At 40.0% G+C, this 25,629-nt stretch overlaps 1 protein-coding gene across 1 annotated transcript in view; it reads left to right on the top strand.

Annotated features, from left to right (window-relative positions):
• Positions 1 to 2,844: 2,844 nt before the first annotated feature.
• LOC104281336 (ribosomal protein S6 kinase alpha-2-like) overlaps positions 2,845 to 25,629 on the top strand; it is a gene marked incomplete at its 5' end in the record, with an annotated part of 46,007 nt that continues 23,222 nt past the window's right edge. Inside the window, 2 exons of the mRNA XM_009879297.1 lie at positions 2,845 to 2,961; positions 5,713 to 5,794. Coding sequence (XP_009877599.1) covers positions 2,845 to 2,961; positions 5,713 to 5,794 — 199 coding nt within the window. The remainder of the gene's footprint in view (positions 2,962 to 5,712; positions 5,795 to 25,629) is intronic.

The raw sequence follows: 25,629 nt of genomic DNA, 5'->3' as shown, positions 1-25,629 counted from the left end.
CAAAGTCTCATAATCTAGCAAGTTTTTTTCCATCTTAAAATCTGTGCTTCTCTGTGAAGCACTGCTGGGCCTTGTGTTTGGTCCTGTTCTTTTTAAATAATCTTCTTCTGAGATTTCAGTCAAAGATGCATGTAATTAAAGTGTTGTTTTTATTGCAAGTTATGAATTAATTATGCTATTCTCTGGGTGCTCTAGAATTTTTTAAGCATTCTTCCAAGAAGCTGAATTATCACCGCTTTAATACTTCCACTATATTCCCGTAACTGAACACATTTTGTGAACCTGAAGAGGTTATATTAAATTTAATAACACAATGAGAAATATGCTTAGGGTTGTAGACCTGTAACTTTGATGACTAATACGAGTGTACAAATTGAAACTCACTCATCATTTAAGCTTGCAAATGTGACCGAAGTGACTCAGTGCTTCAGGCTGAAATGCAATCTAGCTGAATTAAAAAGGGTTTTGCTATTTGCGGTAGATCTCATCCACAGTTTCTGAGATCAAGGTATCATCTCAAAGAAAAAATAAATCTCAAGAAGATGGGCAAAATTATGAAATGGCAACTGGGGTCCCACAAGCTGCGCTGACTGCAGAAAACATCATGAAATTTTTTCATCGTATGATAGTTGCCAAGGGGCTGTCCACACATAGAAATTGACCTGCAGAAGCCAGTTGTCCCAAACTCTGCCTATGCTCAATGGAGAGCAAATTCCTGACCTCTACACCACATCTGGTAGGAAAGCAAAACCTCTGATTATAGAGGAGCCTGACTCTGTGGGGTCATTTCTAGCCTTAAGGAGTAACTGCTGAGGAGTATGGGTGGTGGGCCCTGCAGTCCAGACACTTTACCTAAGCTGTAGTGTGGCAGAGTAGGCTAAGGTCTAAATAATGTTCTTAGCAGTGTGCAAGTCTCTGAGGTACTGACAGTGTGCCTAAAGGGGTATGTCTCGCAGCATGGAAGCTCGTCACTTCAGAACTTGACGGAGCCTTTGAAAATATCATGTAGGTAGTTCCTGGTTTCCTTAGGAAACAGCTAATGCAGTGTGTCAAATTTGTATCAGTTTACTATTGTTTTTTTCACCTAGGAAAAAAAAAAGAATGTTTTTAATTTCAGAAAGATACTGTCTCCCACAGCAGTTAAAGCCAGAAAAACAAGTGGCATTTATGTACTTAGAAAACCTTTAAATCTCGCTGTGAAAACTCATCATTGAGTTCAAGCATTTCCTTTCAGGTAATCCTTAAACTATAGAAGAATTAAGATCAGAAAAAAAAATGAGTTACTGACACATGATTATTATTTTCCATGATTCTAGTAGCATGCACAACGTAGAGGAAGCGTTCCAAACTGAGAGGAGGATATAGTCCCTGTTCTAAGACATGTAAATGATGTAATGTAAAGAGGTAGGGTAGGGTAGGGAAGAGAAGGGATGAATCTACAGTATAGAGAGTAATCAGTATAGTACTGTCAGTACAGTATAGAGGGTAATGCTAGCCATGCATCAGATGAATTACAGCTGGTAGAAAGTGATAGCAATTTTTCTGAATTAGAAGTGAAATCAATTTTCTACTTGTTTAGTAAATGACTTTTGGCCAAAAGTTTTTGTGAATGCATTTTCATTTTAGGAAGTTATTTCTGTCTTCTCCACGTTAATTTTTAGGAATGGGAAAGAAATGTCGTATTTCCAGGTTTTGTCAAGATGCTTTCTCAGGGAAAAAGGGTAATTGCAGGATAATTTACTGTAAAAATAATGTTTATGAGATTCTGATTATTTCTTCTAGATACAGGAATATTCAAATCTATTTCTAAACAAGTAATTTGCTTTGACCTGAGGGGTGAAAGAAAAAGGTTTTATACTCAAAATCCAGATTTTTATTGTAAAAAAGTTAGAATGAGTAGTTTGAATAGGAAAAAAAAGTTCAAATGTAGGTGTACAAAACACTAGAGAAATAAAAAGGTGTGAAAATACTTTTTTCCTCACCACTGTGTCCTTGAAGAATAGGTCCATTCTTCCAGGTTTCTTTTCAGCTCAATGACTCTCTGGGTTGCTGCAAACTCTGTGTATTCCCTCTGGGCCTCACATGACCCAGTCACTCTCTTTTTAGAGGAACATGCCATAATAACATAAAACGACCGCCATATGTCACAGCTTGTGACATGGAAGTCCTAGTTCAATTGGTGTCTTTGAGGAATGTGTATGTACTGTCAGTGGAAATACTTTAACAAAAGAACCTGGAAAATCCAAACTGTTTAAAGCTAATTCCTGCAAGTAAGAAAGAGGGTGTCATTCTTCCTTACATTGCCATCCCATTTTCAAATCTAAGTCATTAATTTGTTTTCTATTTAGAATGTTACTGGTAGTAACTTCCCATTCTTTGAGGTAAATAAGGAGAGCTCCTTTTAGCAATGTGGTTTATTACCCACTCAAAAGAATTGCTGCATAAGACCGAGGGAACTTTTTAAGATGGATTTAAATGATGCTTTGAGAGAGAGTGAAAAAGTACATGGAGATAATTCTTCTGGATCCTTTTTAGTACAGATTTGGGTACATGTCACTCTGCACACCCAGCTTGGCAGTGTATTTTTATGTTTCAGCTTGCATATTCAGTCTTCACTTAGTCATATCTTGAGGTTCAATAAACAGAAGCAGCAGGCTTGGATGTCCCGGCATTACATTACTCGACCAGTAACAGGCTGTAGAACATTTGGACAAGTGTTTGTTTCTGTTTTCAAAAATTCATACATGGTTGTAGCATCACAGAAGACAAGATTATAATATATATGTTTCCTTAGGACAACAGCTCTGATTTGGGAATTTTGTTTTTTTCTTGTTTCCTTTGTAGGAAGAAGGTATCGTGAAAGAAATAGACATCAGTCACCATGTGAAGGAAGGTTTTGAAAAAGCAGATCCTTCTCAGTTTGAGCTGCTGAAAGTATTAGGACAAGGTTCATATGGAAAGGTAATTTTTAATGCTATCTAATCACCTGGAGCAGCATTGAAAATGTCACATCCTTTCTCTTGAGTTCATTTACACTGGTTATCCATGTATAAATTGTATTGTAAAGGTAGATAAGCAAGACCCAGTCCCTTCTGTCTTCATTTTAATAACACTTTTGTCTTCTAGCTGGATTCTTGTATATAAAACAGTTTAGGAAATAGTGCTTATGGCTCTGGACCAGGAGTAACGAGCACAAGTGACTGTTAGTGATTATGAGTTTATGAAGTTAGACACTTCCCCCTCTCTGTTTTTGACCTAGCCACCAGGGATGTGAGTGTGCTACTGCTGCTTGCTCATGCTCAGAGGCCAGTATGCTTTGCTGAGAGGATTGCAGAGCCAAATCCCAGTGCTGAAGAGAGCAACTGTTGTGATGAGAGCATGTGTGTGATTACAAATCACTTTCTGTATGTTATGTGAAACAGGTCAGTAAACTCCCCTGAGCAGCAAAGACACACGGGATGAAAGTCTGCTAAATGCTTCTTATGTAGTCCCCAACCACCTAAATTTTCATAATTTTTGCTATTTCAAATCCATAAGTCTTTGAGGATGCAAACTGGTTGGTTTTAAAATTGTTCATCTGAGACCCATATAGTTTCTTGCAAGATTCAAGAAGATGCCTTTGGTGTCAGAGGGAGTGCTCTCAATGCTCTTGAAAGTCACAGGAGTTGCTTAGCTTTCTAGGTTGGGATTTGGGTGATATACCCATTACTCCAGCTAAGGGAGTTTTCCTAGTTCAGGTATTAATAACCTGGGGTGTTTGCATGCATATCAAACTAGAAAACAGAAAGTCAGCCTCATGCCTGTGCTATTCTGGCAAACTAGTGTAGTATAGCTAATATAACCAGTCAAGTAAGCACTTCAGAACCACTTGGTGGTTTCAAGAACCATGTAACTTTACCTTTAAGAATAAGCAGAAGGACGTAATTTTGCAATATAATGCATTTCCATTTGTTCTGTTTCCTTTTTGGTTTGATGATTATTTTGATGTCCTCTGAAACTGCACACAATGTTCTTGACTCATCTGTTTTGGAGGGAATGCATACGAGTGCGCTATCTCATGCTGCAGGGAACAGCTGACTAGTGACTAGTAATGTAAATTGATAATTTTGCTTATTACAGCAATACAGATATTACAAGCTTTGCTAGATTACGCGGCAGATAAGATAGTTTTGGAACTGAATCCTAATACTCATGCAGATGCAGCACGCTGTGCTATTCTGTGTGCAGTACAGCTTAACATTGTATTTTAAGGGATTGGGTTTTCATTTTTTGGATAAAAATTCCATAACCATTTTTACAGAATAATAATGCAGCTTAAAAACTAGTGTTTGGGCAAGCTTTCTTTCAACTTCCTCTTCCTTTTCAATGTAATGAAAAAATTAAATCTTTTATTTGGGCTGCCTAGAAATGTATCCCACTATTTCTCTGTCTAGTTGAATTTCTAAATGAATTGACTTCCTGTTAATGCTGGAGCAACTGAGCTTAATTTATCATGAATGCTAATGAAAAACACTTCAGAAAGTCTTACGTGTTCCTGTTGCATCCAGCTTTCATAATTTGTTCCTATAGCTGTGATCACTGGAGGTATTTGTGTGTTCATCAAAGTAGGAAACGGGAGATGGGAACAAGAAATATGTGCCCAAGCTCAGCTAGTTCAGGCAGCGCAGCTGAGGAACTGCATATCTCATGCACAGGAAACATCTTGGAAGGAAAGTCTCACCAAAAACATATCAGATTGCATTGTAGAAACATTGTAGCTGTGACGCTGTCAGATGTAAGAGCCCTGGTTAAGGTGTTCACAGAGAATTTAGCCTTTTTTTTTCTTTCCCCCCCCTCACCTTCTCTACCTGGTTGTTGCAAATTGTTCTCACATACACACAAACCTTTTCTCAAAAAATGTTTGAGAAAATCCTAATCTGTTCCCAAATTTATTTTTTTTTTAGAAGGAAGAGTCTTTCAACTTACTAATAATGTGCTAGAAACAGACTTCCTCCTTTCTTTTTTTGGCTTTTTATTCTCTGGGTGGAGACAGATAACAAAGCTGCATGGTTCCTGAACAGACAATGAATAAAATAATTGTAATCCAACTAGACATTCGTTAGTTGCATAATTTCACCTATCCTTTGTAACTTTATATATTTATAAGTAAGTGCTAGGTATATGGGCTAATATTTATTTGTTCATTCAGTTTTGCTTCTGCTTCTGTCCAGCAACATGAGTGCTGAAATAAAAATCAGAGACCCAGTTGTCTGGTAATTCTGGCCTCAGCAGACAGTCAGTCTTGGGAATTGGCTGAAAGATTTGTTTATTTTATTTTCAATTATTAAAACACTGAAAGTCTTATAAAGATCAAACTAAATTATTAATTCCTTTGTTCACTACCCCTCCAGTGCACGTTCCTAAGCACAAATGAGACATAACTTTTTTTCAGAGCTGGTCAGTTTGTGAAGAGCATGCACGCTCATTCTGACTATTCATCCCTCTAACTGAATGTGTAAGGGCAATTAATAATGTTGAACATAATTTATTTGCAGTAAAGGCTTAGAAATTAAGATTTCTAGAGCTAGTTCAACCAATTGCAAAATAGATATGAAGTACCTTCACCTCATATTTTTAGTTAGGTTTCCCAGACCGTAGTATATATTCCTCTAGCAGCAAGACTTGTATGTGGAAGTTCAGTACTGATCTACACAAGATGTCTGATTTTTGCAGGTATTTCTAGTGAGGAAGATCAAAGGATCTGATGCGGGGCAGCTTTATGCCATGAAGGTACTTAAGAAGGCAACTCTGAAAGGTAAGGATTGGAACGGTATCCACAGTTTCTATTTCTGTGCTATTTTGCCATTTACTTTTCTTACCATTTTTTTGCATTGCTGCTGTCTTACGATATATAAAAGTGCCACACTTGAAAATTCTGCCTCCCTGTAGTGAATATTCTGAAGAAACAGACACAAAAAATGTTACCTATAGATTGTTGCAGCAGGAAATTAGGGCTTCAGAGTTTTCTAGCTGCATGCTTCCTTCACTTTCTTGCTATACCTTTCTTGCCTATAGGACTTATATTTGGATTGTGTTGATTTGTATCACGTATTATCTTATTGCATATATTGTATATTAATTTGTATCACAGTGGCAGTGCCTTTCAGTTGCTGGAGTAAGTATTTTTTTAAATAAGGATGGCTCCTACTGGGCAGAAAGGCCTTCCAGCTGGTGGTTCTCACTGTATGCCTTGAAAATTCATGGGAGCATATTTTCAAGTGCAAGGAGTCATTCTGAGGTTGTTGAGATCTTGCTGTTTCCTAGTTCACGACCAAATGACAGGTGTTTAAAGCTGGTCATACTCTTCTGGGGCCACTGGCTGCTACAGCCTCATTCAGATGGAAAAGAAAATTCTAGTAAAGCACAGAATTGAACTGTTTGTTCCTCCACAGAGTTAGGAAGATCCAGCCATCTTCTTCTTCCTCTGACCTGGCGCTGTACTCTGTTTTGTCCCCTCAAAAGCCTGATGCTTTTTTGCAGATAAGGTGGACAGTATTCATTTTGCCCAGAGCAGCTCTTTCACCCTTTCTTGGATAATGTTGGTTTGCACAATGCAGTATAATGCCTATACTTCTATCCTGATGTGAAGAGAGATCATTCTGAGGTAGTTCTGGTGAGTTAAAAATCCAAAGTGCTTGAACATGCCTCCCTCTGGGGACCTGAAAGAAGAATGGGGCTACCAGCAACTGCAAGGTAGAGTTACAGCAGGCAGTGGCAGGCAGAAGCAAAATGTCTTCTGAGTATTAGTCAAAATATGGAAGTGGCAAAACAAGTATTTACACAGTCCTTTGCCCTAAGAAAACCTTTTTAAAGAAATGCTAGTTTGGAGCGATGCTGGCCTGCTGATCTTTTTGTTTGGAATATAGATGGGAAAGTTTATTCTGACAGAAGAGCATGGTGTAAATAACCACTTAAATATTACTGAGCTTGATGTGTAAAAAGGAAATGTCAGGTCCGTTTATACAATATATGCAATAGAGTGATTCTCTGACTTCTCAACCAAGACCACAACCTAGAAGTGTCAAAACTGAGCTTGACTCAGCTCTCAGAGCCTTCCTCACGGGTGAGAACCATCTCCTCCCAGGCATGGTATCTGGGGAAGGACTGTATGATCCCTCTGATGTCAACATATACCAGAGAATCATTTTAGTTTCTTTTGAGAGCCCATACCTTTACACCTAGGTGAAAATTGGGTATTCTCTCTTTTTTTATATAACTCTGAGGTGTGTTGAGCAGAAAGAGCTTTGGGGGAGGATTTCTTCTGCATCTTCAAACACACAATTTTTACTTAATGTTTGATAGCTCAGTCTGTAGCGTTAGGTTCCACTGGGGAAAAAAAAAGCCTGTATTATGGCAGTACTTTACGAAATCTCAAAACTTACATGGTGATTTTAAACTACTCGAAGTGGTTTAATCTGTGTTCCATCAATATCAGCACCTTTAGATGCCCTTTGTGTTTGTTGTACCACAGAACCAGTCTTTCTCCTTCCTTGGCCATTACAGCAGGCTATTTATGGTTTTCTCAGGCATGGATCACAAGATCCAAAAGTTGAGGCTGCTTTGTGATTTTGCTGGACTGTATTTCTCCACCATTTAGACTACTTGCACTTCTGACTGATGGCTCTGAATTTCCCATTAATTTCAAGATAACCTAACATGGTTAGGAACTAATTTCTCCACAGTAGTTTCTACAGTTAAGTTAAACCTGACAGCTATTTAATTCAAAGTACAAAAATGAAGGCAAAACCCCATCAACACAGGGCAAGTGAGACAAGCAACAATGAGGATTGCTGTCAGTGAGCTTCCATGTAACTTGGCATAGAGATTATATTTCTGACAGCTTAATTTCATCTTCTAAGTGGGAGTACTGAATTGTTGCTGCCTACCTACACTCACAAAGGCTGGAAGTCACTCCAATGTGAAGTATTTATTACCATGTCTAATAATGGGAGCAAAGCCATAAGTACTTGTTAGCACTGCATTTGCTATTTACTGACAAAAGGCACACGAAGAGACGAATTTCTGAATGATTTTGCATCCTAGCTCATACTCTGCACAGTACAGCAAGGAGCAGGAAAGTCAGAACTCGTGATTCTAGTGCCATTGACATACCCACAGAGTTCTAAATATTATAGCAGTTCTTTTCCTTAGTGGAACAAATTTGCAAAGGTGTTAAAATGGAGAAATGAGAAAGAAAAGAGTAAGAAGGTAGTAAAAGTGATATTTTTTTTTTTCTAAATTAGTCTGAAAAAATAAAACCTGAAAAATAAGAATGTGAAGAAGTTAAATGCTTTCAGGAGTGATGGTTTAAAACTAGCTTTGTACCTTACTCTGAAGAACAACCATAATGTGTCTTTCTGAAGTGTTTCCTATCCCAGGAGCCTGGCTCTGGCTGTGGCTGGCAAGGTTTAGGAAGAAGCAGAAATACAAAACGGTGCTTTCTCCAGCAAGTCTGCTGCCTCCTGCCTCTTTTCAGGGTAGTTGTGTCTTGTTAGTGTGATCTGAACACCACCACCAAAGCATAGTATAAGAAGGGTACAGCAATCATCAGCAGCACTCTTCAAACGTTTATAGCTCAAAAAAGTTGTTTGATACAAAAGAGGCTTTGTAGATCAACGGCATGTGTAGATTTAAGCTTGAAAATGATCTACTAAACAGCAGAACTACTCCTGCTCTTAGGGGACTCCAAAATATTCTGGTCTAGATTGTAAAAGTTTGCAGAGGCACATGCTGTACACACAAACATTTGTGAAGATGCAATTAATCTTTACCTCATGAAGATTTACATTAAGTATAGAGTATATCCGAATAAGGACCTGTAACAGCATGGATCCTTGAAAGTGAGAGAGCCGCTGCTCCTCTCGGCTGTAAATGAGAGCTTCACACAAGTTTCCTTCATTCCTCATTTCCTTTTGCAGGAGCTTGTGGATATCTGGTTTTTAAAGCAGAGAACTTCTTGAAGAAACTAGATAAGTGTTTCATTGGAATCATTAATTTTAGGAAAACCTTGTTCAAAATATTTGAGAATGTTATATCTGTTAAGTGCCAGATGGCAGTTACATCAGGTTCGTTTATGTGTAACTCATCTGATTATGAAACACTGTTTATTAAATTACAGTACTCTAATAGCTATCTTTGCAAATATAAATCTTTTTTGAGGGACCAGGTGCTCAAAGACATTTAGGCTCTTAAATACTTTGCAAGAGTGAGACTTTTACCTTTCAGAATGTTGTTAGATAATACTATTAAATACCATCTTAAAATATTGCTTTCACATTTTCATTACACTACCTTTTTTTTCTTGTAAACCAAATTTTTGATTAAAAAACTGAAAGAGAATAAAGTTGATCTATATGCTGAAAAACTTACAGATATATATCACTGAGTCTTGACGGCCAAGCCTGAATGCACTGTGAGGCTGAGGAAACAGAAAGAAAATAGGGACTGTTTATTCTGCGTATATGTGTGCCGTGTATTCACCAGCAAAGCTGGGAAAGGGGGAAAGAGCAGGCTAATAGTTTTGATTCACTCAGTAGTTTCTCTCAAGGTGTCTCAGGCTTCATTGGCTTTACTGGATGTGCTGCAGGATTCTGTGAACAAGAGCTGCTTAGATTGCTTACAGTATAAGCCTCATTAAACATCTGTGAAGTGCCCATAAATCCCCAACAGGTTGCTGTACTGAAATGTAAGAGATACCTCTGGAGCCTGAAAATCAAAACCCCATCTCTCCAGGAGACATGCAATCTTAGAGAAAGTGGCATGAAGCCACAATTGACTGGCGTAATGCTTATGAACTTCATAAATAATTATGGTGATGAACTAAAGAAGGTTATGTGATGGGTCATGAGAAAGGAGATTGTATCTGCCCATCTTATTGGTAATGGACTGTGTAAATCTAGTCACAAATGACTATTTGACCCTGAGAACTGGGAGAGTCTACCTGTTTCTGCTTAAGGGGTTTAGAAATGATAATCTGTTTTGTCAAAAGCTCTGAAGTGCTTTGCAGTTTATGATCCCATCAGTCTAAGCCAGTAGGCTTATGGGTTTACAGTTGGACTGAGGACGTGCAGTGGTTGTAGATGCAGTAAGCAGTGAGAGCAGCTTCAGTGACTCACAGAGAGCTTGTGGTGTTCTCGGGGATGTTAGATCAATTATATTAATTGTACACTAAGTTGAACAGCTAACTTAAGATGTCACCAGCTGGACTGTGATTTCCACCTGAACAACTGTAGTAGTGGTTTCCCCTGTCTGGACGCAAACTGAAGTGACTTCTTCAGCTTTCCACCGTATGTGCCTCAGTTTCCCTGTGATGACTGTGTTGCTCAGATCTGAGATATTGAACTCCAGTGGTTTCCCTCTAATTTGAAGGGTACAAAAATCCCACAAAACAAAAAAATTAGGGCAGTTTAACAGAGGACTCAGAAAGAGCCTTCAACTCAGATAAACTTAGCTCTGTGGTGTGAGGTTTTCAAGGTGTTTTCCTATTTTGTTCAGCCCCTATGTTTGGTGAGAGGCCCTACTACTCATCTAGGTTTGCCTTTTAGATTTTGGCTTATTATCTTATCTTAAAGTGTTTGTTGTGGTTTTTTTTTTTTCATATCCTCCTGCTCCTCTTATTACCCTCTTCTAAACAATTCACCATGGAAGTCCTCATCACACATCCAGTTTCCTCTGAGTCCAGACCCCACAGGAGAAGTCCCTTTGCCCTGTTTTTTGGAGGAAGGGCTGCATGCTCTGCATCCTTGGGAAGTGCTACCTATGCACAGCTTCTTTACTCTGAGAATTGTAACTCTTCAAATGGCAGAAAAGGTTTTAACAGACCTGGAAGTGCCCTTAGAGATTCAGCTTGAGATATAAGCTCCCTAAATAGCCATACACTATGTTTTCAATATGGGAAGGAAATAGCAACATCTATGTGCACCAATAAAGTTTAATTCCTCTGTATATTTCATGGGTAGCTCTAAAAGTGAAGATCAGTCTAGTCGGCCTGTGCTTAGCCACACAGCAATGCTCTTGGGTCAGCATCTGGACCTTGCCCATTCACGTGCAAGTTTTGTACACCAGAAGTTAAGGAGATCTCCAGCTTTATGCTGAACTGAAGAACATGCTAACTTTGCCCATCACAATTTAGGAGCAAGCTGAAATTAGTAGCGGTCATCTAAGTAAGCAGAACTTCCCTTCCTCACTTGGAAATTTTGAAAATAAAATTGAGATCTGCAATTCTTGGTGCTCACAGGTCACCGCTGGGCTGTGGCTTTATAGCGCCTTTGCAAGGCTTCTTGCATCAGACCACCTCTTTCTTCCTTCCCTAAAAAGTCAGCTTGTCTAAGGCTTGCTTTCTGAGGAGGAATTTTTTGAGAGAGCTCACGTAGGTTGTTTCAAATGGGCTGTCGTGAATAATGTGGTCATATATTATAAGGAAAATGAACTGTGGTAAGGCAACTAGCTCATTGTGTGTCAGCAAATATTATAGAGCATTCCAGCCTGCAAATACAGCAGACTGGACAGGTGAAAAATGATAAAAAGCATTGCTGGAAGTTTATTTTCATAGCATTTGCTAAAAAGCATCACTTGTGTTCATTGAGATTGTGTCTTCTGGGTTAGATACTTAGTATTCCTTACTGATTCTGTACAGTGTTTACTGATTCTGTACAGTGTTTGGATGAGAAGGGAAAACTTTTGCCTATAAATATAAACTGAGCAGGCATCACTTAAAGATTTTATTATCTATTCCTATTCAAGCCATGTGGGACTTGTTATTGTTTGAAGTCCTGATTAAATTATAGCTCTTCACAATGCTGAGTGCACCGTGAAGATCCTGTTATCATGCAAAAATTCCCACCATTAGGACAGTCAAGAAACAGGCTCTGGATATTAAAAATTCTCTCTGCTTTGTGGCAAGGGACCATTTTGGCTAGTTTGTTTTTACACAAAGTCCTGTTGTTCCTCACGGAGCTTCTCCTAAGTGCCAAAAAAAAATCAGCTTTCTCTTCATGAGAATTCTGGCTATTGAGTTCTGTATAGGGTCACCTTGTTAAAATTGTTGCTCAGGTTGCTGGATGGCAAGTTTTTCCTATCACTCTAAGGAGGACAGAATTACTAAGTCTTTGCCTAAATACTGGTAAAAATTGTAATCAATTTCCCTATCTTTCTCCCTGTCATTCAGCAAAACTGTTTCGCATAGAAGAACGCATTTCTGCAGTTGTCATACATGCTGCAGATGCAATATTATCTAGTCATTTCCTGTCCGCACATTTGTTCCAATACAACTCTGCTGTTACAGTAAATCAAAATATAGCTCACTGCATAGGTATATGTTCATTTGGAATGAGTGTCAGCAGCTTAATATGTTGGTGCCTGAAATAGCTTCATTTTTTTCTCCCCAAAGAGAGAACAGGACAGGACCCACAACCAAACACCAGCTTTTTCCATGAGAAGTTCAGTGGTGTAGCAGAAAATATGATGGGAGTCCCAGCACCCAACAGCATTGATCCTTTGGCTTGGACTGGGCTTTTGAAACAATTCTTCCAGTCATCTTCCTTGGCTGTGCCTTGGTTTGCTGGACACAGCACTTTCCACAAGCTAGGTTCCCTCCCCATGAAACTAAACCAGGAGCACACTCAGTGCCCTCTGGCCTCTTGTGGGCACTCAGGCCATCGGACCAAAGTGTGTCATCGATTGTGGGCCAACCTCATGTCCCAGCACCCACTTTTACTTTCCATAGCTTGCTGGCTGCACCACACTGCTTGCTAGTACAGTCATAGGTCTAAGCCAGATTTTCAGATTTTGCTATGAAGACACTGAGTGCACCTGTGTTGGTGTTTTTCCACTAGGTATAGCACAGAGCTGTCTAAAATTTGTCCCTGTTTTTGCTAAGTTAATGTGCGCACACCCTTAGCTTCTAATTCTTGAGCAGTTCTATGGACTGTGTTAGCAGCAGCTGAAAGTGTTGCATTATTCAGCTATTCATATGATGATTCCCTAGAGAGCACAAAGGAGATTCAAATCTGAAGTCGGAGGAAGAGAGCACTGAAATGTCTGCTGCTTTCTTTGGCAGAAAGGGCATGTTCTTCACCCGTGATCAAATTATACAAGTTTGTTCTAAACGTTTGTTGAGTCACTCTCTTCTGTCAATTAAATGTGGAACAAGTCACTTCTAGAAAGTTTCTAAAAATTCAGCAGCTCCTGTAGATTACATTTGAATGTTTCCCCTAGCTATCTCAGCCAGTCGAGGATGGTGGCTGGTTGTTTTCAGGAATGAGTAGTCCATCATACTAATTTCTTTTTTGGTAGTTAAAAACAGTTTTCTGATTTGCCTTGTAATTTTCAGTCAATTTGCCATCTGTCTCTTTAAATCTGAACCTGACAGAGTGAATAAGTAGCAATGGAGACACTTGAAAATGCAGCTCTTGTAGGTGCCTTCAGTAAAAGGCTTTCAGATCCAAAGTCATTCTTAAAACTCCTCGTAGTAGATTCTATCACGGGTTTTCACTACTGCTTGCTTTCCCTTGGATTATTCTTTTTGTTGTATTCATTGCACTGTGTATCTAATAACAGCTATTTGCAGTTGTTACCAAATTGGTCATCACTTTATGGAAAAGACCACATTTGATAATTTTTTTTTGTCAAGTAGCAGATTGCTGTTAGCTGCTTTTGGTGTAGTTTAAGGAATGTAGAGACTACATGGACAGCTGTCCTGAAGTCACAAGTGAAATATTTATTCTGTTTGACAATTATGGTGCAATTCCATTTTTTTCTGTAGAAAGTCATTTTACTAGGAAAGGACTGGAAGGTGCAGTGGCCTTTATCAGCCATCACACCCTTCACCAGCAATAACTGGACAGAACAGAGAAGAGAGAAGAGAAGAGTATGGCTTAGTTTAAGGGGAACAGATCTATGAAGACTGGCATGAAACTCCAGCTGAATGAAGGAGTCTGGAGTGAGACAGGCACCATCAGCTGTGTGCAGTGCTCTGCCTAGGCTAAGTACCTGGGAGCAAGGACTGGCTGATCCCCAGAACAACCACAGAGGCTCAGTGGTTCTGCTTTGGAAGCCTAACTCGTGTCCCTGCAAGGGTCTGAGCCAGGTAAATCCACTGGTGTGGGACTCTCGGAGGGCACCCTGTGACTTAAACCACTACTGAAACATTGCCTGGAAGCCACCTGAAGTAGTCCCACAGCCCACTTCTGACCTAGGGTGACACAGCTATGCTTTTGTTGCCTGACTCAGACTGTCTCTATCCCTACTACTATAAAATACTCCCTAACATCTGTCCTGTATCTGCCTTGCCACGGCTGGAGCCATTAGTTCACATCCTCTCTGCTGAGAACAGTTTCCTCTCTGCAGTTTTCTTCCACATCTTGAAGATTCTTATCAGGTTTAGCTTCCGTCTTCTGTAGGCTGAGAATCTTTTATCTTCCTCAGGGTTCATTTTTTCTAGATGTCTGGGTTAGAAGATTTAGTTATACACCAGGTAAGTCAGAGGCGTTTTTGTTGAACAAAATATTATCTGCTCTGGCTGCATGTTCCAGATCCCAGGTGCACTGTGAATGCTTTGTTATGGCAGAAGCAGTAGCAGATTATTGAAAATTCAGGGGTTTTTAAATGAACAGATAAAAATGTCCCGCTGCAAAGATGGCAGAGTGGTCATATTGTTGAGATGTTGAACGTTTATTCCTTTGGGGAGTCCCATTCAGAAAAACTTCCTAGGAAAAGCCCACCCTCAGGTAGGTGGTTTTATATTAGGGCACTTCTTTGCACTGCTTGAGGCAGAACCATTTCTGGATGGTGATTTCTCTTCCTCATGCTTGCCTGCAGCTGTCAGGCTCCATTTCCCTTGCCTCGTGTTTAGCTTCAGAATTAAGCAGAACATCAGTGGTACCCAGGGGTGGGTACCAGCTGTGCTTCACCAGTGATAACCTAACAACTGGTCACTGTTTTATCTTGTCTTCTGCCTTTCTGTCTGGCATCCTGTAGGCCAGATGGGAATCTTCCCATGAAGGTCTGCTTTTCTGGTTTTCTTTTGGCTTGCTCTTGGAGCTTGAAATTTTTTGTTTTGTTTATCTTGTGCTGGCTTTAAGGAGCTTTGTAAGCTTTCTGTTTGCTTGCAATGATTCTAATTTTAAGAAACCCACTGCTGAAAAAGAGAAGCTATTGCTGGCAACCCATCAAGTCAGCTGCACAGCATGTGAATGAGCCATTGCAAGCTTTTTAATCCTGCCTGATGTCCAAGAGCTTGCTGTTGGTACCACGAGCCTGCACAAATTAGAGGAAGAGAAAAATTGCTCTTTTTACAAATACAGACTCAAACACTTTTAGTCTTCATCTCCTCTGAATCTGTGTCATGTAGTCTGTTCTTACGTGGCAGGCTCTGCTTAGTATAGGAAACAGTACCTCGGTTTAGGAGTTAGAAGACTTTGGCTCTGCTCACACCTCTGTTGCCAGCCTGCTTGCATGAGCATTATGCTACTATTACTGCTGCTCCCCTTCTCAATCTCCATATTTGTAACATTAACCTAATTATGCCAGCCTCCTCTTCACAGTGCTCAATGTCCTTATGAAAAGTAACAGTCAGATATTAATGGAGATGTTATTAACACTCCTCCCCACTTAACTGCAATCTGCTGCATTATGGAATTTAGCAGCTAAAGAATCCAAACTGAGAAATTGTTAGGAAATGTCTCTTCTGTATAATGCATTGACTATTTGAAATAATCAGAGCTACGAATCAACTGTACTTTTGTATAAATTTGTAGTTCTGGTGGAAAGCTAAACTGGAAATACAATAGCTAAATATCCCTGGGATTTTTAACCTCCCTGATGGACCCTGCAAGTCTTTGGCTGTGGTACAGATCCATTATCTGTATGAAAGCGTTTGTTTGTTCTGTTCACTGAATAAGTTGCACCATTTGGATGATCCAACATAATTGCCATTTAACCAATTTCAGCTGCTCGCAACTGCAGTGCATTTATGGTTGGTTGGAAACCAAATTCATGAGCATCCTCTGGGAGTTGTATCGCACTGCTTTTACTGGTTCCCATAACACAATAGAAAAATGTTATTTCTTTTTAAGCATAAGGACAGATTAACAGAGAGGTCAACCCCACTACTCGATGCTGTTTTAAGTCAGAGTGACAGCAGAGGGCAGGGGGCTGGTGGCACCAGTGGCGGTTTGCCTCCCAACATCGTCGTTGGATTGCTGGTAAACCTTGACCGAACAGCTGGCCAGGTGTTGTGTTCACAACTGCTGTTGGAAATGTGCTAGCACTCAGCCAGCTCTCCTGGAGAGTTAGATGGTACAATGTGGGAGACTGCCATCTGGGGCTTGTTTCGATGGAAACAAGATTATTCTCTGTGGTTTTATACTCTTCATGTGGGTTACACATGTCAATTACGGCTTCGTTATGGCTCTGGTGTTTGCTCCAAGTTGGAGGTTTTGATGATGCTCAAAGAGAGACCAGCAATCAGCGTCAACAACAGCCTCTCCTTTCTATTCTGTCTACAGCATTTTCTGTCTGCATGCGACTATAATTGACGCACTGAAGAGGTTTCATGGTGCAGTAATTTAACTGACATTTTCTCAGCAGCAGTAAATTATTTTTGTAAATTTGGGCAAAGCCAAAATTGATCAGATAATTGCGCTGTGTCCCTGGTCACCTTTCAGACTTTGTTTGTGCTGTGGCATAGTTGCAATTTACTGGGCAGTTGTCATCATCAGCAGTTAACTGAGAGCTGCCTTTTATGCTCAGAGGGAGTTTCAGGTTTATGGGATTGTACTGCTGTATAGGTTTTGTCAATGCTGATCAAATCAATTTTGTTTTCATTAAGTATGCAATAAGCTATACAGTGTAAAATATTTGTGTCATACATATAGGTAGAATGTAAATAAATGCAGGTGCTAACTTGACCCTTGCATGTTATCGTAAGAATGAAGTATTTTCAAATGTACATTTAGGAGGACTATTTTTTATTTTTGTTTTTATGTGATTTCCTTGTATTTGGGTCACCTTTACTTACCTCTCTCTCCTAGAAAACTTTCCCAAGAAAGGGAAAAGGATGGGTCCTCAGCTTGTGCCCACTTTCTCTGGCTTTGTTCAGGAAAATAGCTGTTGGCTTTGCTGAGCAATTCCAGTGAGCCCCCAGGACCAAACTTTCATGGAGAAGACAGTTTCTTAAGTCACACATTCTGACCTTGGTATCAAGGAAGACAAGAGGCTCTTCCTGGACCATCCCACTAAATGCATAGCCTTCATTTATCTGACTTTCCAAACTACTGAAACACAGTTTCCAGAAGACCCTCAGCTGTCTCCAGCAGAGCTGGTGTCCCTCAGATTCCTGAGCCATCCCCTGAGTCAAATATCAGGTGTAGTGGTGGGCTTGGAGACATGTTCTGGTGTATAGAGCCAAGGAAAAAGCTCCATACAAAAGGAAGCACCCTAGAGCAAAGCCACAAGTGGAGAAGTGGAGGAAGAGAGAGATCTCCGTTCAGTCCCCATGTGTTCCCTGATCTAGTTGAGAGGCGTCCCTGCCCACAACAGAGAAGTTGGATTAAATGATCTCTAAGGTCCCTTCCAGCCTAGGCCATTCTATGATACTATGATTCTGTGATTGTGTATCATGGGCAGCACTTGCTCCTGATGTCATTTTGAGGCGAAGACTGAGCTTTGTGGTGGGAACATGACAAGGCCAGAGCTAGTCTTCTCTGCAACTTCAGGAAGCAGGAGATAGCTGTCTGGCAGCTTCCCCAGAGTATACCCCTTCCTTCCACCCCTTTCTTCCTGGGACTTGAGAGGGAAATATCAGGGAGGAGGTTCTGCTCAGATTCAGCATTGGCAGAGCAGGTGCTCAGTGGCTTCCCTTGGTAGAGAAGGGAAATGTCAGGAGCTGTAATATTCTAACATAACGTTACAGGGATTAATCCTGGCACAAATACTCTGTTTCAGTCAGTCTTCCAAACACTTGTTCTTAGTAGTGAAATCTATAGTTTATTTTATTTTTTAAAGGTTGCTTTATTGACATCCAGTCAATAAAGCAAAGTAGCACATAGTGAAAGATGCAATCCAATTCCCCTGCAGCCAGGGCAGGCTGGTTTTTTATTAAATCATTATTTAACTTATTCTATTCAGTTTTGTTTCCAGATGTGTCAAGTTATGAAGTTTCATTCTCAGTCCTTTGCTCTACTCTGTAAGGGTTCATCCGGTTATGGTTTGCACAACACAGCCTACATTTCCTCTTTTTCTGTTTCACTTACCTCCTCCTATTTATATTCCTTTCTTTTATTTTGATAAATAATTCTCTATCCTTCATGTTTATATCCTTTAAATATTTATCTGTTCTCCTCCTGTCTCCCTTCAGTCATTGCTTAGTACAGTTTGTGTTTAGCTCTTGGCAGTTACCCAGTGAGATAGGAAAAAGGAAGATTTCCTCTCAAGTTAGGTATTCTTTCAGAGTTCAAGCAGCTACGTATATTTTCAGAACTGTATACAGAGACTGAGATGTACATGGTGAGATCCTATTAATGTCAACAGCATTTTTACCACTGACTGTTTTAGGGCCATGATTTCACCCAGAGACTCTCTGTACTCAGTCATATCTTCCATGAGGCTCCCTATACGGTAGTAGAGTCCAGGCTGAAAAATAATTTGCGATGATTGTTTGAGCATTGTGTTTCTTTTCTTGCAGGAGAAAACACTAGACCGGACCTTTTTCCTTGTTGTTTGTGTGGCCAGGGCTTGCTGCTTGCAAAGCTTTAGTCAGTGCATTGGTAACAACACAAGACCAGGTTTTTCCTTATGATCTAATTTAGGAAATGACCTTGCCTTGACTTCACACCCTACTTGCTGATGGGGCTGGAGGCATCTTCAGTGACAGACAGCCGTCTCACAGATGCTCATTTATTTTTATGAGGCAGACGTATCAATGGAGCTATATTAAGCATGTCTGCATAGCATGTCAGAGCCTGGGCAAAGCAAAGTTTAGGTTTGCTTGAATATTGACATTAAACACCACCATTTTCTTGAAACATTTGATTTCTAGTTTCCTGTCTAATTTGTGTGCAAGTAGCTCAGAGGGCTGGGTTGCAGGCTACCTGATAAACCTTGTCCTGCATGTTTTACAAATAAAGCTGTCTCAGGGCTTCTTATCTCCTAAATCGATGGAGTGTCCTCTATTCTGGATGATAAGCCACTATCCCAGCCTCCACAGTGATGCCTTAAATATACTCGTTACTCATTTCACAAACCAAAATATTTGGAATTCAGTAACTAAAGTCCTCATCCAAAACCATTTTGTTAGAGCAAGTGGGATTGGATTGGCTCTGTGTTTACCACATCCAAGCAAGCTAATTGAGGAAGTGTTTAGAGTGAGAAGTTAGCCCAGTGCAGTCATACCAAGGGCTGCTGCGTAGCTTGGGGTGAATGTTAACATTTGCCTCGTGCTCCATGACCGACTCATTCAAACATGCCCTTTTGAGAAATGCACCTCGCACCATCCGGTCAGTGCCTTGTGTTGCACATACCAGAACTAAGCTGGCAAAGCACTCTGCAGCTGGACCAATCACAAATAACATTACTTTTGTACATTTGAATGTTTACCCACCACTTGGAAGATACAGGAGTTCTGTTTTAAAAATTCCTAATGGGCTCGGTGAGCATGTTTTTTCTGAAGCACCCATAAATCCGCTTCTCCATTATTCCATGTTCTGAATGGGCATTATAGTTGATAAGGGAAAGATTCAGTGTACTCTTCTGTCTATCCGCAGGAACAGGACTGTTAAGTGAAATTTCACTTGAAAAAAGCATTGGTAGTAAGCGTTTCAGCAGAATGCTAAGTGCTTTGGATGGATTGTATATATTTTGTTAAATTATGTTGCAGTTGTAGATTATAATTAGTTTTGAAGAAATAGTAGATCAAATATAAATTAAAACCCTTAACAAAACACTACTTTGATCCCTCTCCCCCCAAAATTTTGCAGTTTAATTTTGGCAAAACTTGCTGAATTTAGGCTTTTTGTTCCAATTCAGAACAAAAGCCACAGAAAAAAACATATTTGAAAACATCCAAAATTACAAGTTTCAAGCAGCTCTACAGAAAACATTTACCAGGATTAATTCAGGCTATAAGTTAAATTATCCTGGTAGCAAATAACAATACATACATTCTCCACAGAGGGATAATACCACATTTCCACTCCTTCTAGGAATTTGCACTTAATATTATGCAAAGGATTGTTGGTCTTGTCTATAAAACTCCTAGCTGGACCAGGCAGAAGGTTCTGCACCGTGCCATTGAACAAGGTAGTAGAAGCTCATACAACAAAATAGAAGAGGCTCAGGCGGACTTTAAATCATTCTCACATAGGGGCATCTTGCCCTGTGTTTGTGTCCTAAGCTGCTCCCTGGGGAGCTCCAGCACTGCCTTCACCCCCTTCCACGTCTGCTAGGCTTTGCAAATGTAGTACTAGTTGCTCAAAGATCCTGAAGGAGAAGACTTTTCCCTTTCAGTACAACTGGCTTTTTAGGCCCAGAGAGATTTAATACAAGGAACAATTACTTTTTTTCTGTAGAAGGCTGGTATAAGAGGGAATGACTGCATTTTTACTACTGAGCCAGTAGTCACTCCCTCCCAATACTTTTCCATCATAAAAGCTGTATTTTTGCCTTTTGGTGATATGCTGCATAACATATTTGTGGTGAATACCAAAGCACAGACAGTTTTAACACTTCCAGAGTAAAGTAATCCGCAAACTTTGTTCAGCCCTGCCTGTAAAACCCACAAAAAGAAGCATGTTTTAAGAGCAAGTAGCAGCAACAGTTGATTAAACCACACTGGTCTTCAAGCTTAAAAGGCAAGTAGAAACTCAAGTGTTCCTGGACATCTGGATCATCTCCATCTCAAGCAGGACAAGAGAAAAGTAGTTTCTTCGTTGCTTCTGTTGACTTAGCAACATCACAATAGCAAATACAAGGCGAGCGCTCATTTAATATTGGAATGCCCCACGGGTAGGAAACACGAGGCTCAGTGCTGCCTCTCGTTTGCAGCTGCGTGCGAGTCAGCCAGCACTGCGGAAGGGCAGTAGCTGCAGGGGAATTAGAGTCTGACAGGAGATAGGAGGGAAGTTCGATGGAGAAAATTTATCCCTCCTTGGCCTCTATTTAAGGGCAGGACTGCTATATACCTTTATATCTTTTATCTGTTCAATTCTTGTAGGTTGGAACAAAATTTTAATGATCTATTTTGTGAGGGGGGAAAAAAGGCCAACTGTCTCCTAACTGTTTTAAGCAGCTTTTCTGTATTGCAGAACTATATGAAACAGTCGCCAGTTTCTTCCTTCAAGTCTTTGAAATTTTCAGAGCTGCTGATGAATGGTGTTTATTAGAATCTCTGATTTCTAAGGCCAGCCCTCTTACTCATTTGTTGTTTTGAAATAATGCCTCTGCCTAGAGCATAGGTAACTATTGCCTGTCAAAAAGAGTTAAGATTGAAATTGTTGCTGTTGCCTACAATAGTAGCAGTAATGATACTAATTACACATCTCTTCAATTGAAGCAAATATAAAAAAATTAGGAGTATGTTGCAGCAGAATTCAAGAAACAAATATGTCACTTCATGGATCATTTGACAGGATATTGCATCCACTTAGGTAAATAAATTTAAATAAAACATATGCTTTACATTAAAACAGAAAAGATGACCCAGGTGCAGCTATGCAGAGGTGTTGAAGGTTTTCAGTTTTGAACAAGTCGTGGACAGCTGTATTTCCAGCTGCAGGTTTTGGCTTTTTGGAAGAAGTTTGATGCTAGCAAATGGCAGCATTGTCTGCTCGCCATTTATTCAGTTTGTTTTTAATGATGTTAGTTGGAATTGATTTATGCAATTCTAAGGGGTGTAATTGTGACTTTATTGGTGTTGTATCTCACCATAGGATTTGGCCTATTGGATATCATCTCACATCTGCAGCTTACAGACCTTGTGGGGGGAATGAGTTCACCTGGGAGCTGTTGGTCCAGTTCTGTTTAAAAATATACAGAAATTGAAATTTCACCTCTTCCTAAGGACATGAGGTTTATATGATCATCTGGCTGGTCTGTCGGTCAGTGTTTCTCTAATGATGGGGTTGAACCCACTAGCTAATTTCAGCCAAAAATCTAAGACACACTTAAGCTCCTGAAGCATCTGTGGGATTTTTTTGGCAACAGAGGAGATCCAAGTTGGTATCCCAGTGGGGGAACAGCAGGAGGTCGCAGCTGCCAGAGGCTCTGGGAGCCCCCTGAGCAGCACCCGCAGAACTCAGACCCGCTGCAGCCTCTGCGGGCTGCTCCTACCCAGGCAAGTTTGTCAGGAAAATGCAGGGAAAGCTCAGGTCACTGTTCTGAGGATTTGTTTTCAGCAAAATTAGTATGTCCTAGAAACCCCTGCTTGCTTCTGACAACTCCCATATTTTTTTGTATCATTAGACTTCATCAATCTGTCCTTTAATTCTTCCTGTTGGAAAATTAAGCAGAGATACTATGGGGGGATATTGCATGATTTAATTGACTTTTCCAAACGTGAATAGGTGATAAACAATGAATAGGTGATAAATAATATACATGTAATTCAATATTGAAAGTTCAGGGTTAATTTAGGGACATCTGTCATTCTAAATCTCAACACTGAAGCATCCAAGTTACTTTTAAAAAAATCTATCAAAAACACAAAGGAAGGAAAGTCTTTGATTTTTTCAAAGCCAAATGTGCTGTTTTACGTAAAAAGGGGGAAAAGAGGGGATAGTGGAGATAAAATTGCCTCCTTTAGACTCTGGACTCCTAAAAAACAGTCTGTGTATGTATTGATTTTTCAGGGTCCCCTTCTACAAAGGAGTTTCTCCTGCTTTGTGAATCTGTTTTTTTCTTTTGCAGCACCAGCACTAGGGCAGAGTGTTAAAGTTCTGTTTTTAATGGCCTCATCTCTAAAAGGTTCCATATTTGGGGGCACAAAGGAACTTTCTTCCAGAAGAATAACCTTCATGAAATTATATGCATTTCAAAAGAAATGCACATAAAATCTCTGTGTATACTTCCACATTCAGGTGTCAATAGGACACTTCTCTGTTTTCCTTTGTGTTGTAATAATGCTCTGCTGGTAAGGCACAACATGAAAGGCTGTTCTTTAGAAGATTTGAGTATAATACTCTGTGGTGCAGAAACACAGTAGTGCAAATACTATTTTCAAGCAGACCCACTGAAGTCAGATTATGATCTTTTTTGGAAAGCGTGTACTTCTCCGTATCTCGGGTAATTAGTCACCATACAAGTACTTTGTCTTCCAGAGGCATACGGTGTGCATTTGAAATAAGACTCTAGTTCTGTGCTTTTGCCTACAACAGCCCGCATTAAAACCAGATGAACATAACAGAAATAGAAATCAAAAGGATCTCACTCATAGTTTTATGTATATATTCCATTCTATATATCATTGGCATGTACCAGTGCCATGTAAAGAATTTGAGTTGTGTGTTCTTGAGTCCAAGTTACTCTTTGCCTTTGTTCCACTTGAGGCACAGTGCTAAGTTTTGGAGAGGTGAGGATGGTAATGGATAAAATTTAAATCCATCATTTTACTCACTGATTTATTTCTCCTGCCACCAATATTTTTCAATGGTGATTTAATTAAGCTAACATTTTTTCTAACTCCCCGTTGCTTTGTTTATTAATTAATGCTTCACTCCGGGCTGAGTCAGAACATTTCTTACCAAAAGTTCATTTTGAAAGGTAGGGACAGGCAAATAATTTATAATCAATAATGCTTTTTACCAAACATCTGTGAGCAGATTGTGAAACTTGTTACATTATTCATGTATTTTCTGTGTGTATCTTCCTGCAGAAACAGCTTTCTGTAAGGGGCAGTTGCTGGTGTCAGACATCTAGGGGAGTTTCTCTCTGGTGTTGCAGTTCATGAGATTAAACAGAACTTTGGGTAAAATTGTCAAAAGGACAGAAGGCTGTAAGGACAAGTTATTGAGGCACCAAACCCATCATCTGATAACCCTTTCCTAGCTAAAATACATACATACATACATACATACATACATAAGCAAGCAAGCAAGCAAGCTTTCAAATTCCAATTTCAGCCTGGTAATACTAAGAATGTTGCCTCCAAAATTAATGGCACGATACCAGCCCACTCAGAGAGGCAACCAGAGCACCAGGTCCTGTCCTGAGCCACCTCCAGAAGACTATGGGGAAGGACCAGGCTCCCGTGCCTCAAGGCAGCCAGCTGGTATCCACATCAGCAGTTAGAAAAAGATTTGTGCCCCTAACATCAACTCACAAAAAAATAAGTTATCACTTCCATGCTATTGAAAAGTGGTAGAACTGTCTTCAGCTTTAGATGCTGTGCAGAGCTCATAAAATCTATCTCCATCTCCTTTTTGACAGAAGTATTTAGGCTGAAAGTCATTTAATCATTTCTGGAAGTGTATTGGAGCATCTCAGTCCTTTGCTAACGTTTATGAGGCTGCATCAGTAAGTCAGAGATGCTCACAGGGCATGAACAGGCAAACAGCTGCTGTCATGAGCATAGCAGAATTGTGATGGACCTGAGCTAACATGTAGAAAAATATTTCACCCGTGAGATTCTGAATCCCCGTGTTGGTGACTGACAGAGGTGAGAGCAGCCAAAGCCTCCTTGCACTGTTGCTGATCCCCAGAACAGGCAGGATAGAGGCAGGCACGCTCCTTTGCCTCGCACTGATCTTCCTCACAGACATACAACTCTGCTCCTCTCTCTCAGTCCTAATGCCCCCCACTGTGGTTCTTCTCGTGAGTGAGCCTGAGACGAGTTTCACTGCATTGAGGTATGATTTGCAGCTCAGTGCCCTTAGCTAAGGCAGTCTATTAAGATGCCCTTGATCGGTCTTTCTCTGCAAAACCCTTTTAAAAAGGAAAGCCATAAGTGGAAAATGGTATCAGTCACAGGAGCACTAGCTTAAAGTGTCTGTGCTCTGACAGAGTCCAGCTGGCACCAAGGGAAGCATGTTGTGGGATACGTGCAGAGCAACAGCAGTGTTTCAGCCCAGGAAGTATGGCAGAAGGAAAAGCTATTTGATTTTTATCTGACATTTGAAAATTGAATTAATAGCAATTTAAATTTGATATGTATGTTAGCTTGTACAAAGCTGTAGGTAAACCCTTCATGCCTTGTGACACCAAATATATATACAAAACCCAAAACTGCACTGCAAGTTAAATTGAAAATTACTTCTCTTGAAGTAGAAACATCAGGTTTTACTCCAGGTAAGCCTGAAGAGAGAGAAAAGACCACTAATGTCACAAATTTAAAAGGTATTTTTCATAGTATACTTTTCTTCTAGCAGAACTGAGAATTACTAGAGGCAGCAGTGAGAAGAGTATTATTAAACAAAAAGTGTTTGCAGCTCAGCTATCCAGGCATTAGGTGTATAACAAGTTACTTTCTTTCCCCTTATGGCGAATTAGATGTAATTTTTAATCAGTATTACAGTGAATAAATTAATGTCTCTCCAGTAAACTCCACCTTTAGAGCTCCTGTAGGCCATGGTTTCACTAATTGATGTTCTCACTGGGTTGGCT

This window comes from Apaloderma vittatum, unplaced genomic scaffold (genome assembly GCF_000703405.1).
Source record: "Apaloderma vittatum isolate BGI_N311 unplaced genomic scaffold, ASM70340v1 scaffold6492, whole genome shotgun sequence".
NCBI classification, from domain to species: Eukaryota; Metazoa; Chordata; class Aves; order Trogoniformes; family Trogonidae; genus Apaloderma; species Apaloderma vittatum.
Note: the sequence above shows the minus strand (reverse complement) of the source record. Positions and strands in the feature narration are given on the sequence as shown.